This window comes from Danio rerio, chromosome 12 (genome assembly GCF_049306965.1).
Source record: "Danio rerio strain Tuebingen ecotype United States chromosome 12, GRCz12tu, whole genome shotgun sequence".
Lineage (NCBI taxonomy): Eukaryota > Metazoa > Chordata > Actinopteri > Cypriniformes > Danionidae > Danio > Danio rerio.
Window position 1 is genome coordinate 33,607,093 of NC_133187.1, and position 17,834 is coordinate 33,624,926.

The 17,834-nt window shown below is 36.3% G+C and overlaps 3 protein-coding genes across 11 annotated transcripts in view; 2 read left to right on the forward strand and 1 right to left on the reverse strand.

The window, feature by feature from the left end:
- The first annotated feature begins 1,418 nt into the window (after window positions 1-1,418).
- Window positions 1,419-8,003, forward strand: habp2 (hyaluronan binding protein 2). The gene is made up of 13 exons (NM_001110373.2): window positions 1,419-1,567; window positions 1,656-1,689; window positions 2,112-2,204; window positions 2,300-2,410; window positions 4,505-4,621; window positions 4,792-4,908; window positions 5,002-5,155; window positions 5,616-5,710; window positions 5,819-6,050; window positions 6,131-6,273; window positions 7,091-7,225; window positions 7,303-7,448; window positions 7,556-8,003. Exons 1-13 carry the CDS (start codon window positions 1,466-1,468, stop codon window positions 7,715-7,717), a joined length of 1,641 nt encoding a protein of 546 aa, NP_001103843.2. The 5' UTR covers window positions 1,419-1,465; the 3' UTR covers window positions 7,718-8,003.
- Window positions 8,004-8,858: 855 nt separating this feature from the next.
- On the reverse strand, window positions 8,859-12,569 carry srsf2a (serine and arginine rich splicing factor 2a). 4 transcript variants are annotated; one of them, XR_222035.6, is made up of 4 exons: window positions 12,070-12,561; window positions 11,037-11,361; window positions 9,721-9,805; window positions 8,859-9,255 (listed from the first exon to the last, which is right to left on the reverse strand). XR_222035.6 is itself a non-coding variant. In XM_073917534.1 (3 exons), exons 1-2 carry the CDS (start codon window positions 12,423-12,425, stop codon window positions 11,040-11,042), a joined length of 678 nt encoding a protein of 225 aa, XP_073773635.1. In that variant the 5' UTR covers window positions 12,426-12,561; the 3' UTR covers window positions 8,859-10,492; window positions 11,037-11,039.
- Window positions 12,570-17,300: 4,731 nt separating this feature from the next.
- The window catches only part of rnf157 (ring finger protein 157), a 38,913-nt gene continuing 38,379 nt past the window's right edge, over window positions 17,301-17,834 (forward strand). For all 6 annotated transcript variants that reach the window (XM_005156348.6, XM_005156347.5, XM_073918585.1 and 3 more), the window contains exon 1: window positions 17,301-17,774. In XM_005156348.6, coding sequence (XP_005156405.1) covers window positions 17,687-17,774 — 88 coding nt within the window. In that variant the 5' untranslated portion in view covers window positions 17,301-17,686. The remainder of the gene's footprint in view (window positions 17,775-17,834) is intronic.

Genomic DNA, 17,834 nt, shown 5'->3' on the forward strand with positions numbered 1-17,834 from the left:
ACCCTGCAGGGACACCAACCCTCCTGGCCCGAGATGGGCTATATGCACAGCACATGTTTTTTAGGCGGTGAATGGTTCATGTGACTATTTCTAGTTTCACAGTGTTTCTTTTTCCAGCATCGCTAATTTAATTTAATCCAAATATAATCAGTTAAATAGAGGTAAGCATTCATTTAGTTGTTGAAGAGTAAAGTGAGATGAAAGGCTGTTTAAATGCAAGCGGCGTCAACAGCATCAGGCAAACACTAAAATTCCATCGAAAATACCGTGATAAAATATTTGTCAATGTTTTAAAGACATGGAATTTAATGCAGCGCTTCCTGTCTGGTCTAAGACCCATATGTCATATCTCAGTCAGGCAGTGAAAATCAGTGATTTTTAAAGAAACTTATAACATTTTTATAATGGCATGACAGTTCACAGAAAGCCCTTCTGTTGGCTTACCTAAAATTAAAAGTTCCTGTGCAATAATTAAAACTTGCATACACGTAAACATTGCACTTCAAAAACAGACCATTTAAAATGCATATCTGTACAAATCTGCACAAAATAGCGTTGCAGAATGTTTTTAGATAATAATAATAATAATAATTCCTTACATTTATATAGCGCTTTTCTGGGCACTAAAATCGCTTTACACAGTGGGGGGAATCTCTTCATCCACCACCAGTGTGCAGCATCCACCTGGATGACGCGACGGCAGCCATTTTGCGCCAGACCGCACACCACACACCAGCTGATTGGTGGAGAGGAGACAGTGATGCAGCCAATTGAATATGGGGATGGTTAGGAGGCCATGATGGACAAAGGCCAGTGGGCAGATTTGGCCAGGATGCCGGGGTTAAACCCCTACTCTTTTCGAAGGACATCCTGGGATTTTTAACGACCACAGAGAGTCGGGACCTCGGTTTAACGTCTCATCCGAAAGACGGCAAAGAATCAAATCATATAGGCATGAGTAAGAATGAAACATTAAATCATCAATGATATTGGGTATTTTATTAGGGAGAATTCAGGTCAATGAATGTCAATGTTGCCTCAGTCATCTCAATTGCAAAAAGTGTCCCAGTTGACTTAAATTTATCCCAATAAGAATTTTTGGCAATTTGAAGTTCAGCTTATTTTATTTCTGCAGTGCATTTTGTCAATGGAAAAAAGTGTCCCAGTTGACCCGAATTCACCACATTAAAAATAATTGTCATTGTGAGTTATTTTATTTCTTATTTCAGTGCATTGTCCACATTTAAATCTGTTCCACTTTATCCCACAAATGTCCGGGTAACATTCGTTTTAAACATTAAATTGAGAGTTATACAAACCTGTAATGCGTCTCGCCGTCCAGAACACAGCAAATCAATGTGGTTGGGTAATGATTGCTGTCAAATAATCAAACAAATGGGAGTCCAGAGATCATCCACCTACAGGTCAGCTTATTTACTACCCACACAAAACACAAGTGTCTTTTATGGTTGTGGATTGGGCATCTTTTTCTCCAGGAATAATGTTTCCAGTCATTTTGCTTATTTTAGGTCTGTCTGGCCTCACTTCACATGTTAAAGCAGCGCCGGTATGTATCGAATGTAATGTAAAAATGCTTGGAAATGTCATGTTTATATTGCATTTCTGTCTGACTGAAAGTGTGGCGACTGTTTCAGGGTCTTTTGGAAGACTTCATTGGCATTGTCGATGGTAAGAAGTCTGAATGTTTATATTTTCATGGTTGTTACTGTATGCACTTTGGTAAACCAGTTAATTAATAGCTACATTATAGTTATAATAGATATCAAAAACATAATAATTACTAATGTAAAAAAATATGCTCCTGTCAAAACTACAATACATACTAATCCAAACTAAATAGTTATGTCAGTGAGATCGCCATAGAAGTCAATGGAAAAAATAAATATTTTGCTACTGGTAACTACTGATGTGCATCCAATATCTTATAACTAACAACTATATAAATACGCACTACTAGTCGATAATGAACAAGTACCAGTACTGAATGGATAAGATACTAGTGCCTGCAAAACTTGTGCTAGTTCATCTTGGAGAATAAATGTTGGAACGGCTTGCCATATAGCGTGCTCACAATATTTTTTCTCTGACAGAAATATATGACTATGTTGTTAGTGACACGGAGGAAATATCTTCAGCTGAAATTAACGAGACGATTGACTGGCTTTTTTCCTTCTTTGATGAAGGCAAGAACTTACACAAACACTGTGAAATTCTGTGAATGTACTGAAGTTGTGTTTGCTGCTTGCAAGCATACGATGATCGTGTTTGTGTTCTGTAGAGACGTGTGATCCAAACCCTTGCCAGAACAATGGAGTTTGTAAGGAGAAAGAAAGCGGCGGCTTCAAATGCATCTGTCCACCGCCCTATATTGGCAAAAAGTGTCAAAATGGTAAGACCTTCATATACAGTACTTTAACAAAGTCATATTACTGTATATATAGACTATTAAATGTTGACCATTTTCATCCTTTACTCATTTAATTGCTTTGAATAAATAAAAAAAATATTAAAGGGGGCACCTATGATGCAAAATCAACTTTTGTAAGCCGTTTGGACAGAACTGATTGTAGGTATCGTGTGTCCTCTGTCATATTTAAGTGACAAGAAGTGTCTTTATTAAAATTTCCAATGTTAAAATAGGATCCAAATCCCACTGAGGCCCATTGCAATGTGACGTAGGAGTATGGTTTTACCCTGCCTACCGGGTTGATTGGTTGGCACGTATAAACATGTCTACAGAACAGGATTTGCAAAGAAACTAGGATTAAAAGATCTGTTCCACCTCTCTGTGATCAGCTGCAGCTCAAGAATCAGTTCATGGGTGCACTCACACTATGCTATCCGACCTATGCCCAGGCACGTTTCCTGGTTTGTTTGGCAAGTGTGAGTGCTCCAAATGGTGCCAACTAAACTGGTCCTTGGCACCATTTGAAGCACTCACACCTGCCAAATAAATCAGGAAACGTCTTTTATGTCTCCATAATTGTATCATCTGGATTTATTAATCATTCTAACTTTTAAATAAATGTGAACTGTCGTAGCTTATTAAAGACGCAAACCCCTTGCTGCACAACAGATGCACCTTCAGTACACCTCGTAATACGTGCAGCACGATGACTTTTATGATCATTTATGCGTGTCAATAGTTGAGGGTCTGTTTGGGAAAATGTTTGACTGCATCCCAACTGACTAAAACTATATAACTATAGCAATGTCCATCGATGACATAAACAAAATGCAGTGTTAGTGCAGGCCGTTGTGGGAGAGAGGACAATTGTGCTTCGGGATAGTTCAGGATAGAGATCTGCGCAGGACTGAATTATTAGTCCCGCTCTCATTAGGTTTTATTCCGCACCCGACTGCTCCCGCTGTATATTTTACCTTTGTTCACCCGCTGCCCGCTTAGAATGATTTTTTACGACTTTCCCGACTGTTCCTGTTAAATTTAGATCTGGTTTCCAAAATCTCGTCTTTAAATTGGGTGCTACCAAAATATAACACATAAAACTGTATGTTGTGCAAGGATTTTAGGCTAAATGTCAGGTTTGTTTGCCCCTTTGTAATGAGACATGAGTGCTGCCTTAAACAGCGGCATGTGTTGAAGTATGTGGCTGGTAAGGCACTGACTCTTTTAAAATCAGACTTATAAACGTCCACTTAACATATACAACTACCCATTGTGTTTATCATATCAGCATTATTTCTATACACATAGCATGTACATATTGGGCCATGAAAAAATGTAAAGCGATTAAATTTGCCTACCAAAAAACACCCAGCTGGACGCAGTCCAGACAGCCTATAACAATCTATATACGCTCACTCTCTCATTCACACACACAGCACCACAGCGGATGCACATGCTCTCTCTCTCTCTCTCTCTGTGGAATGCTATTTTGTTAGACCGCCCACCAAATTATACCAGATTTACTGACTGCTACCACATTTTATTCAGAAATGTATTGCAGGCCTCTAGTTCAAGGCAACTGTACCTAGTTTGACTACACCCTAAAAGCATTTTTAAAACAGTGCATGTTTGCAACAAAGACAGTAAAATCGCTATCATTCGCAGTCATAACCGCTGGAATCACAATAGCTGCATAGTGTCAGTACAACTGTATACGAGGAGCAACAATAAACAAGTGCAAAAACATTGCAAAGTTAAATGTGTGTGTTGCAAACTTTGTAACTGCAGACACTGGAACTTCAGTGGGAGGGGAGAAACAGCTCATTTGCATTTAAAAACACTGGCTTTAAAAAACAGCAACACTTTGTTCTGAGCCCAAAATGGGTACATTCTGCATTGTATAATCATTAATGTGATGGGTATTTTAACTGAAACTTTACAGACACATTCTGGAAACACTGGAGACTTATCTTACATCTTGTAACAGGGGTAAAATGGGAGCCATTTATTAATAAACACATGTTAACAAACAAGCATTCTTAGCTCAATTTGAATCTTTTTGTTTTGTCTTTTCAGAGAAGAACGTGTGTAAAAAAGTGAAGTGTGGTAATGGTGATTGTGTCAGAATAAAAAAAGACCCATTTTATGAGTGCAAGTGCTGGCCTCCGTATCGGGGTTCTAAGTGCAAGAATGGTGAGTGTTTTCCAATTTTCTGATGCAAAGTTCATTTAGCAGTTTTTTGTTCTGTGCTTGGTTTTTATAATTATTCACTAAACTCAGGTTTAATAAATTCCTCCTTTCTTCATTCTTTCTTAAAAACTTGTCTTTTTATTTAAATGTTATGCTTGTATTTGCACTATTAGCCTATGCATGTAATCCAAGTCCATGCCAGAATGGGGGAACGTGTGTTAAAGGCCGTACGAGAGCAAGTTTCACATGCACTTGTCCTGAAGATTATAGTGGGAGGTTCTGCCAAGTTGGTAAAGGCGTCTTTATATTTTATACATTTCTATTTTATATTTTATAGCTGTTACTTTAAATAACCCAATACAATGTTATATCATTTTATTTAGGTTCAAACGATTGCTATGAAGGGAATGGGGAATCATACAGAGGCAATGTCAGTGAAACAATAGAAGAAATTGAGTGTTTACCCTGGAACCACAATCTTATTCCTTACAAAGAGTTTGAAGGGAATGAGAGCATTGGAGAACACAATTACTGCAGGTAAAATCCACCGTAAACCAGCATGAACTCAGTGTTGGTCCAGGCTGGTCGGAGCTGGTTTAGTGCTAATCTACACAGTCAAAAATACAAGGTATGATAGCTGTCACTGGGGTGGTATAAAAGGTTTATATTTTTAACTAAATAGTCCTAATTATTACCTCAAGGGTACATACTACTACCTAAAAAAGTATGCGTACCTCTTGAAATTTGTAGGTACTAATAAGAGAAACTAATATTGAGCTACCAATATGGACCCTTTAAGTACAACATTTGTGGTACACATTTGACAGCACAGTGACAGAACTCGTACCTTTATTCATACCCTGTGCAGCCAAACAGGTCTGGAGTGCATCTTGCATTGACCAGAGACTGACTGACTGAGATATAAAGCAACCAATGAGTTTTTGTATTACATGTCATATTAAACATTGTCGTCTTATCACTATCGTTATTGTTTAAGGAATCCAGATGGAGACCGAGAACCTTGGTGCTTTGTAAAGGAAAAGGGAAAGCTTCAGTGGAACTACTGCAATGTCAAGCCATGCTCTGAAACAGGCATAGATTTTTAATTGTACTTTTAAATTAAACAAAGAAACACCCATTGCTCTTCTTGCTCGAACAACATGTTAATTACACATTTTTTATTGTATACCAAACTGACAGAACCAGAAAAACCCTTAACTACCCCTACAAAACTGGAGTTTTCAGACTGTGGAAAGGCCGCATTTAGCATGATAGCGCCAAGAATATTTGGTGGGAGGAAGTCCCTACCCGAGGCCCATCCCTGGCAGGCCTCATTTCAGGTGCGTCCCAAGGGCTCGAATGCAACCTTTGAGCATAACTGTGGAGGAACCCTGATTGACTCCTGCTGGATCCTGACGGCAGCCCACTGCATGTAGGTTGGATTTATTTGTTGTTTCGTTAAGTCTATGAAGTGTTAAGTCTCAATTTTTTTTATATGCATAACCATGCTAGCGATGAGAATGATGAGGTGAGGGTGGAGTTGGGTGGTGTGAACCTGGAGAAAGATGACCCTGATAAACAGTTTGTGGAGGTGGAGAAAATCATTGTTCATGAGAACTACACAGAGACTTTTGACGCCCTCTATAATGATATAGGTCAGTGATTCACTATTTATGTGAACTATCTGTCTATAGTTTATCCATCTTCCTGCGCTCACATGATTTTGCTGCTTGTACAGACTAATTATTAAAAATGAGCTGAAACAACACTTGATGAAACACTGAAACACACAATTCATTTTAAGTTCAATCGTAGTCAACACAAAAATGTGGCACAAAAGTGGTTTTTAAAATTCAAATTGTACTAAGACACAAATAGATGCTGTTCAATAATTTTAGAAAAAAATTTAAGGTTTTGATCCACTTCAAATGTTGATCGATCCATCCATTCATCCATCCGTCCATCCATCTGTCTGTCTGTCTGTCTGTCAGTCTATCTATCTATCCGTCTTTCTATATTTCTATCTATCTATCTATCTATCTATCTATCTATCTATCTATCTATCTATCTATCTATCTATCTATCTATCTATCTATCTATCTATCTATCTATCTTTCCACCCACCCATCTATCCGTCTATCTGTCTGTTCATCTGTCGATCATCTATCTATCCATCCATCTCTCAGTATAATCATCAAAATTTTAAAGATACACTATTGCTGTATAGCCTACCATCCATTTTGCAAACAAGCCTTGTGATCAATGAAAAGTGTTTCTGAAGTACATAGAATTGATTTTATGTTGTGAAATGAAATATTCCTTTAAAAAATGATATACACAACACATTGTGTTTCCAATGGTTTCAAACAGGATAATCCATATTAAGTGAAATGTGAAAATAAAAACTATAGTTTACTTATTTTTAACCAGTTATGCTCACATCACAGTGCTTTTGTTTCTCATCTATGAAAGCCCTCCTGAAACTGAAGGGACGGAATGGACGGTGTGCCAATGAGTCCAGGTCTGTCAGGGCAGCTTGCCTTCCCACCGATTTATTCCCTGAAGGAACACGGTGCACAATATCAGGCTATGGAGCTACTGAGAAACGTATACCTACTCCTTTCTGTTTTCGCTATACACATTCACTTGTTTCTTACTATTACTTACTGTACTTTTATTTATAGATCATGGCGTTAGTACTCAGCTGCTGGATGCCAAAGTTCTCCTGATCTCTCAGAGCCGCTGCATGTCTCGTAACGTTTATGGAAACAGAATGGACGATTCCATGATGTGCGCTGGATATATGCAGGGAAAGATCGACTCTTGTCAGGTGCTTACCTATTGCAAGTTTTTGTAACATTATTTCATTTGAATTGAATAGTGTATCATTTTGTATGCACATCACATGACAATTTTTACTTGGTTTAACATTTGTAGGGTGATTCCGGTGGACCCCTGGTTTGTAAGAAGGACAATATTCATTACATCTATGGTGTGGTGAGTTGGGGCGACAGCTGTGGCAAGAAGAACAAGCCAGGTGTCTATGCCCGTGTCACAAAGTTCATAGACTGGATCAATGAAAAGATGCGCACAGCATAGGAGGGATACTCTAAAGTGAAAATGAACCAATAGCTCAAATTTTCAATTATTAGAAAAATCATTTTGGTCCAAATTTGCAGTTGTGTAAACAAAAGTATGACATCAGTAGAGGGTTAAATGTCTGTCTTTTAGAACAGGTCATATTCAGACCTTTATGCAAAAAAAAAAAAAAAAAAACGGGTGATCTTGGGACTTTTTTATGTGCCAGTCAAAAACTAATTCTTGTGATTCCTGTACATGTTAAGATTAAGATAAGTTAACTAATACATATTTGCATTACAATGCCTCCTTGAAATGTAGTTTCTTGTTTACATGTTAGTGTTTGCTTAGTTTAAATGGGTGTTTATGTAATAGAATGAATTAAGTTCAAACTGTACTGTATAGCTACTCAAAAGGTTTGAGAAAACCAATTATGGCATCTTAAGCCCTTTACCACAATTGGTTTCCTCAAACTAAGAGTAGCTATACAGCGGTTTGAACTTAATTTGTTCAAGTTAACAGAAATCATTCATTTGAAATAAAATATTTAGTTAATTTGATTCAAAATAGGTTTACAGTACTCAAAGTTTCAAGATTTAACAAGGTTTGATGCAGTTGGTTTCCTTAAATGGTTTGAGTTAAAGTATTAGGTTTTAGTCTAGCTACAATTTTCATCTTTTTTGATCCACTTCAAATGTTGACTGTGTATGTGTGTAGACATATACATCCATCTTTCCTTATATATATATACATTTATAAAATCTCAAGGGAAAGAGAGCCAACAAACGGGAGTGTGCTATGTAATCTTCTCATAGTCACGTTAAGCGAAAGAAAGCTGGTTACTGTCAGTTAACATATTAAATAGCCTGAAAAAATTGTATGTGTATAATTGAGCCTGTAAATCAGACACCCGACAGCTTAAAAAAAAGCTGAGCACGCACCCCGTTATTTCCATCCTGCTTTTGCCTATGCCATGATAAACATGAGTTTGTGACAAGGATGATAGATATATATATATATATATAGATATAGATATATATAGATGTGTACACACACATATCTATTTATAAAGTGTATGTGTGTGAATATATACATTTAAAATTTGAAACTTAACTGAATGCAGTTTACTTTTGAAGCATGAATAAGCTCACAGGAGTCCCAATAATTTGTATCAACATACAATTTATTTCCAGTTATGGAGGCTTTTAATTTGCGCGTTTACATCAAACATCATAAGAGACACTGACAGACCAGTAAAGAATTAGGTATACACAAAGGAAACCTTTATTACCACTCACATGGAAATTACTACAAATTGAGCATGTTGAATGATGGAACTATTGTGGATATGAGTTAAGCTCAGACATCTGCATTATGAATATTCATAAAAAGACTTGCACAAGATGTTTCTGCAAATAAAAACGCAGCAGCCAAATTTAAACAAATCGGGGCGTTACACAGGAGCAATCAGGAGAATACTGGAAACAGCCAAGCACTCTGCACCGCAACACGCCACCTTAACAGCTAACCAGCAAAACTCAACTGCTACGCAACTGCGCCTAGTGCATAGAAAATACACAAGAGAGAACATTAGAGACATGTGGCTGTGAAGTTTGCCCATTTAAACCATAACACAAGACCTGCTCTGTTGGCAATAATGATGTCATGGTTTTACATTGTAAGATTCTTAAAGAGGCCAATTTACAGTCTTTACCCAGTCCTTTTAAGTCAAAATAAGGAGAAAAAGCACAACATCCAAAACTGTCCATTAATAATTGTTTATTAAGAACAAAAAAACTAATTAAAATGAACTTACGTTAAAGTCTGTGAGGTTCAATAACATGAAGTAGGGAAGGGGAAAACAAATAAGCAAACTACCAAAATGAAGAGAAATGATTTCACCTAATATCCCCAATTAGGCATAAAGATCATTTAATATCACATGAAATGTGTTTGATACAAAAATGTGGGCAAAAGAGGAGAAACAAAATCATTTAAAAAGATGTAGACCAAATTACAATAACCTTTCGGTCTGATATATGGATAATTTGGGTATCCTCAGACGGACATCTGTTCACTGCGATCCTTGAAGATTCAACCAGTCATCATCTAGAAGAAAAGAAGAAACAAGTTAGTTTCCAAAATCAATAAAGCAGAGGAGCTTCTGCAATAATAGGCACATCGCCATAGAATGAGGCATTGGCTTATTACGCAATGCTCAACTTTGGTCATTTATACAGAACAAACAGGCACTCTTTCCACTTCTTAAAGGAGAAGCTAGCCATTTTTACATTAAATCTATGGACCGGATTTATTCTGCAGGAAACCTCATTGTGTACCTGATGTTTGTTCTGCAAGAAACCTCAAGGGAAAGAGAGCCAACAAACCTGAGGGTGCAATGTCATCTTCTCATAGCCACTTTAAGCGTCAGAAAGCTGAAGTTACTGCCAGTTAAAATATTAAATAGCTTGAAAAAAATTATGTGTATAACTGGGCCTAAAAATCAGATACTCTTCAGGCTTAAAATCAGACAGCTTAAAATAGCTCTGAGAACGCACCCCGTTATTTCCATCCTGCTTTTGCCTATGCCATGATAGACATGAGTTTGTGACAAGGATGATGAAAAGGTCTCAGTCCATTGTCCTGCAGACGTACCTCAACACCACCTCAACACTCAAATGAGACCGACCTGCTCCATAGCAACCGCCAATCAGCAGCAGGCAGCCAATGGTCGGATCACACACTAACTGCTCTCAAACTGCCCCAAACTCCTCTTTTGCAAACAGGAATCAGCAGCTTGGAGGAAAGAATTCCACATTTAGATAAAATCAATTGATTTTGGCTGGTACACGTTTCAAAACAAACAAATACTTACGATATCATACCCACGTCAGCTCCCAATCAAATATCCAGTTTGAGGTTTAGGATGTGCATTAAAAATAAACCTTTAAAAATGTCATGCAATGTCAGAGATACTAGACGGGTGCTGTGAAAAACAGCTCCGACAGACTAATCTTAGATAAAACCTGACACCTCCATTAGGAGAATATATGTACCGATCGATCACTTCTGCAGATGACTGGAAGAACTTGATTCAAGAGGGAAGCAGAGGGGGCAAACAGTAAAAGCAACTATTATAAAGTTACTAAATTGCATGCATGCATGCCTTCATTTCATTTCTGGCATGAGTTACAAGAGGGTCAATAAGCAGATCTGCTCAAATCATGGTAATACAATATTTAACAGCACTTTTTTTCTTGGATAACTGTGTATATCACCCACCCACCCACTTGCAATAAATAGGATTTAAACTTTCATTTAAAGCACTAGGTTTGCTTACATTTCACGATTCAACAGCAGCGTCATCAGTAGCCTCTGGAGACTTGGGTCTGCTTCTTGATCTGGACCTGGATTTGGATCCTTTGTTCGATCTGGGGGTGCGGCTCCTGGAGTGAGATTTGGACTTGGACCTTGAGCGGGACCTGGAAGGTGATTTTGACTTGCTTCTGCGAGGGGTGCGGGTTTTGGAGCGGGATCGGGACCGAGACCGGGAACGAGAGTAAGACCGGGATCTGGATCGGCTGTAGCGGGACCTGCTTCGGGAACGAGACCGGCTCCTGCTTCTGGATCTGGACCTGCTGTGCTTCCTGCGCCGAGGACTACGGCTAAAAGCAAAAAATCACAATGAGCAATTTTAGTACACACAAAGAACTGCCAATATTATGTTAAAATATGATACTCTGAATTATTTAACTGCTTATACAAAATAATTTGCATAGTATGCATGTAATCAAAACTACCATGTTTTCCAGCAAAATTAGTGATTTAACTATTCAAAAATCACAACTATGTAAAGTTTGAATCATTTTAAATGAGTCGGGTGTTCTGAACCGTTAGCTCCCGGTTTAATTTTATTATTATAAATAAAACATTTCTTTAATTACTACACGGTGACAGTGGAATTTTCCACATTTTTAACAATTGCTGTGAATTAATTTTAAAAAGAGAAGTTTAATACGCCAGGAGAGTTTTGAACAGCTGCAGTTGATTCACTGAAAAGATCCGACTCCAAAGAACCATTCGTTCAAGAATTACAACGGTTCACAAAGTTGAGCAATCGTTTGAATCTACGTAGTAATTACGACGCGAAACTTGCATGTTAAATACAGATCAAGCAAATAAAAATGGCAAAATAAACTTAATTAGTATTGAGCCCAACAATGATTATAGCACGTGCTGTTTATATTAGCACTAGGCCGCGTTAGAGTCCTTATTTTAGCGGTAAAATAATAGAAACTCGTTAATGGAGTGATAAAAATACACATACCGTAATAAAATGACATGTAATTTATTTACAAACGTTTAGGCCTTACCTTCGACTTCTCCGTCCATATCCCCCGTATCTCCTCGGCGGGGCTCCGCGGCGGCTGTAGTGCGCGTCTGGCGGGCGCCCATATCGCGCCATCTGCACGCGCAGCTCGCGCCCGTCCAGCAATGCGCCGTCCATGGCATCCATCGCGTCCTCCGCGTCCCGCTTATCATGGAAACGGACAAAGGCGAATCCGCGGCTCTCTTTTGTGTACCGGTCTCTTGGGATGTAGACGTCTCCGACTCGGCCGTATTTCTCGAAAACCCGCCGCAGCGTTTCAGGAGACGTGCGGTATGTCAGATTGTCGACTTTTAAAGATGTCATGCCCTCGACGTCGGGCGGTGGTCTGCCGTAGCTCATCTTGAATCACTAACTCTACAGCAGTCTGTTATGGAAGAAATAAAACGGTTACCAGCGAGATTTACAAAGAAATTAGCGAACCATTCGAGAGAGTGGAGACAAACACGCCGAGTAGATAACACTCTAAAATGGCGGTAACCGGATTTCCGTGGTTGGTGGAGCTTGGCTTTTATTTCCTTTGAATGGCGTGAAAACACCGCCACCTCTGGCGTTTGACTGCCACTACACGTTACCTGCTCCTAAACTCCTCCCTGTCTTCTGAAGAGAGCAAATGTAGCAGAGAACAAAAGAGGGAACAAGATTATCATCATCATCACCATATATATAACAGGGGTGTCCAAACTTTTTCTTATGAAGGGCCAAAAACCAAACTTGATTGAGGCTAGTGGGCTGAAGGTAAACCATCTGTAATTTCCCAATTTATTTAATAATATTTAAAAATAACCAGAACACATTGCTTTATATTAACTAATACAGCATAATTCTTTTACACTTCATAATAAATGTATTACAGTAGTTAAAAAAACAATCTAATTTATATCAGAATGGAGTTACACTACACTACACCCAACAGTCAACTTTATCAAATGAAATGAGTGTGGTTAACTCAAAATTTACTGAAAGTTAATTGTACTGATTTGAAGAGTTTTGAACTCGGTGTTGAAGGTAATGAGTTGATTAAATACCTCATTGCTTAAATGAAGTTCACACTACTCATATAGATTAGTTTTTTTAACTCAAATAGTTTATAGCAATTAGTTTCGTCAAACAATTTGAGTTGACTTAACTTATTGGGTTTTACAGTACTTATTTGGTTTGAGTTCTCTTCATTTATTGGGTTTTACTGTGCTCAAATTGCTTCTTTTGCGCAAATGGATTAAGTTCACAGTACTTATTAGGATTAGTCTTTTTTTTACCTAAATGGTTTGTTACAATCGGTTTCCTCAAATGGTTTCAGTTACCTTAACTTTTTAGGTTTTACAGTGAACTTTTTGCCTTGATTTGCTCACTAATGTCTTCCCCAATCCTCTATCTTTCGAGTGACATTGTTTAAGTTTTTTAAAATCTAATTCAGTTACAACATTTTTTAAACATTTCATTTCAGTTTGTAGTTAGAAATTAGTTTGTATAGATCTCTGTTAAAGGCATTCGCCTCAACCGTCTCCATCCATCTCAATCTCTTCTCAGATGGGATGGTGGGTCAAATCAAGGTTACCATGGGCCAACTTTGGCCCGCGGGCCCTACTTTGGGCATCCCTGGCCTATGCAAGTAAAATTGAATGTATTTACATAACTGAATTCATATTTCTAAATTGAGAAATCTTCTAGCAAATTTTTCTGTTAATTCATGAAATTTTCAGATGCGGTTAAAGAAACTAAGCTTGATTGCTTGATTGTATTTAGAGGAAACCCAACATCAGTTGATGAGATTCTTCCAAATATGTAAAGCATTTGAGAGCTCAGAAAAGCACTATAATGGAATATCAATAATAATAATAATAATAATAATAATAATAATAATAATAATAATAATAATAATAATAATCATTATTGTTATTATTGTTGCTGAAATAAGTATTATAACTTAAAGTAATAAATTTGCAAATATGTTTATTCATAATTAGTTTGATCATATTGATCATTTATTGATAAAAATTGTACAAATTGTAAATGCATAAATAAATAATTAAACCGTTCTGTACTAAAAATGTATTTGACACAGCATTTACAATATTGAAAAAATAAATTAACAAATAAAACAATGCACAGCTGCTAAAAATTTCTACTGTTTTAATGTCATTTGAGCTGATTGTAGTGTACTTTGTAATGAGTTCTGAATAAAAAATTATTTAAAACTAAGAAATTGAAATGTAAAATCAACTTTAAAATTGTACTTTGGTTACATATGGCTTAAATGGTCTTTACATAAAAAGTTACACAGTCAATATTATAAATACTAAATATATTGTTTGTATTTGACATTTTGCTGGATCGTAACACTTTTATCTAGCCAATTATAATTATTTCCCTTGGTGCATATCTTCCTTTCTGCAACTTGTATGCGAAATGCATTTCACAGCGTGACATTCAACCTACTAAATAATATAAAAATAATACATTTAAAATCGAACAGAGCTCACTGACATATGTAGACTATTCATTTAACACCAGTCATCCTATATCACCTTTACTGCACTGCAGTGAATCACTTCCAAAATTCGGCGAAGGTCACGTTTGTCGAGGCAGGATGTGTTTGTACTGCGCAAAACCTCAAGTCTGGATTTAAGCCTGACGTCAGGGGTGGCCAATAGCGCTTCTGAGGACAGATATTACACAGCACTCATCATTGAGCAGCAGGACGTGCTTTTCTAGTCAGACAAAATGATCACGTCCAGCAGGCGGCGCTTGGAGGATCAGAACATTTACCTAAATATTTCATTTTACTATATTCATAACAGGACATTTTTGTTTTATTGGAGACAAGTTTGTATACTTAAACATAGAGTCTTTTAAATGTATTCATTACAAAGACTAGCTATCTCTACACTTAAAACCTCAAAAAATAAGGTATGCTTACTCAAACCGTTCAAGAAAACCGATTGAAACAAACCCTTTAAGTTCAAAAACTAATCTATATGAGTACTGTGAACTTTCTCCATTTAAGCTGAAGTAATGAGGTGTTTAATTAACTCATTACCTCCAACACTGAGTTCAAAATGCTTTTCAAATGAGTAATAAACTTTCAGTCAATTTTTAGTTAACTACACTCATTTCATTTGATAAAGTTGACTATTGGGTTTTATAGTGTAGAAGACTAATGCTATAGCAACAACAACAGTTGTGGGTTCGATTCTCAAGGAATATCTAAATTTATAAAACTGTACATTTTTAATTAAATGCATTGTGAAAATACCAAAAGTGTAAAATGTAAGACCGTGTCCAGCCTAAAAGGTTTAGCAAAACATTATTCATAAATTTTATAACCGTCTGTTGTGCACAGTTTAGTTCTTTTTTAATTATGTTAAAAAATGTGTATCTAACAACTACGTCAGCTTGTTTTAATATATTGTATAAAATATGTTGCTAAGAAATTACTAATTATTATATTTTTTTGATGGGGAAAGTATTTTTTTTTCTCCTGTGCCATTAAAGAAAATGCTTTTAGCCGCCCCTATATAAGTCTGAAATTTTCTTCTTCATGGTCGTAAAAAGGTCTTTAAAAATCTTGACTTGGTGAAACCTGCAGAAATCCTGGAAATATGTTCAAAAATGTGCATTTCTGTAATGAACTGTTCTTGCTTTTTTGTGTAATGCAACAATACTGTTTATGAATTTGGTGTAATATTTTTCAAATGTAAAAGTAAAGCTCTATATATGTATGATGAAAAAACCCTATATCATGATATAGACCCTATATCATATTGTGTCCTGTTATGCATTTAAGTAGGTAATTATAATCATAGAACTAAAACTGTTTGTTATTCTTTATTAAACTATAATGTTGATTAAATAAAATAAACGTCAACCAGTATCAAGCCAAATTCACAAAGGAAATAATGTATCAAATAATAATGTGTTTTAACTAGTTGCCAATCAAATATTCGTCATTTGCATTTCAATTACACTGGATTATTTTAGTAAATAAATATATTTGTAAATGTAAACAATTTAAAACAAATAAAAGCATAAAATTATTAAAATTTGGACTATAAGTTAATCGTTGCTATAATCAGAGATATTTCAGAATCAGCAAGAGCTTTATTGCCAGCCAGGTATGTTTACACATACGGGATTTGTTTCCATGTCAGAAGCTTCTACAGTGCAGCAGAATGACAGAGAGAGCACAAAAAAAAAAAAAAAAAAAAAAAAAAAACAAGATGAATATAAATAAATATATAAATTAATAAGTATAGTGAATGCAAATATACAAATTGACATATAATTTAATATACAAATTTCGTTTACTATAAAACCTGCAAAAACAACACATAAATAAATAAATACACAAATATATAAATAAATAGTAAATAAATTATTGCATAAATAAAACAATAAATAAGCAAATGAATAAATTCCTGCAGAAAATATATATTACCAGTGCAGGCAGGTAAATAATTAAACAAATTACAAAAATGTTGGGGGAATACGAAAATGCTAAACTGAAAGTTAATTTTCTCCCCTTTTTTAAACATTTATTATTCGTCAAAGTAGTTGCATATTTACTTAACCTCAGCACAACATGCTAATAAGTGTCTGTCAGAGAAGGCGGTCTTTATGCCATCATTGGTTGATCGTTAAAAGCATTTAGCATTAGATTTTTTGACTAGCTTCTGATTGATAGACACCCTCTCATTAGCACGTTGGCCTGATGTTTGGTAAATACGCTATTAAGTTCAAGAATAAAAAAAAAAAGTATGAAAAGGGGAAAAGATTAACTTTCAGTTTAGCATTTTCTTATTCACCCAACATGTATGTTATTTATTTTATTATTTACCTGCCCGCACTATAACTTATTTATTAATGCAAGAATTTGTGGATTTTTATGTACATTTATTTATTTATTTACATGTTTATTTATTTATTGTTTTATTTATGCAGAAATTCGTGGATATATTTTCTCCTTTATTTATTTATTTGCGTATTTATTTATTGTTTTTGCAGATCTTCCTTCAAAGTATACTAGCCAACATAACATTATGCAATTTCCGTCATGTAAAATGTACATTTGTATGGTGTGAAATAACATTTCTCTAGATGAAAACAAAATTAAATATAATCCTTGTACCCGCCCATCTAGGATATCTGGTTCACGCGCACCGCCGTTCTACCCTCTGCTTCAGTTTCTACATCACCGACACGCATCTGCATCCCATCGCTCAAGCGCTCGGAGAACAGAGGATACAGGGATGAGGATGATAAACATGCCGAGAAACTGTGTCATATAGAGAGCATCTTACTCCCAATTTTTTTTTACCTGGCCCAGAATGCCAAGCACGGAGACAGAGACAGCCTTAAAACAGGGCTATGCAGTCTGATGGACGCAAAAATCAGCTTGAGGCTGCAGACAAAACAACGAGGGACTCAGTGCGGAGCTTACAGGGCATTAAGAGCACCAACTAATCCTGTGCATGGCCAAAAATACAAAAGCGAAGAGCAAAAAACGGCCTTTCGCCTGAAGAAGGAGATGTTCGGACTAAAAAAGAAGCAACAGCTGTAGGATCGCAATCGTTTATTGTTATTTTAATTTGTGTCTTTCTGAAATGGGAGCTTTGACAAGCCGTCAGAATGCAGGAGTGGAGGAGGTCGATATACCGTCTAATTCTGTTTACAGATACCCACCCAAATCTGGTGAGAATATATATTGTTATATATTTTATATTCTGTCATTATATTATATATAGGCCTAGT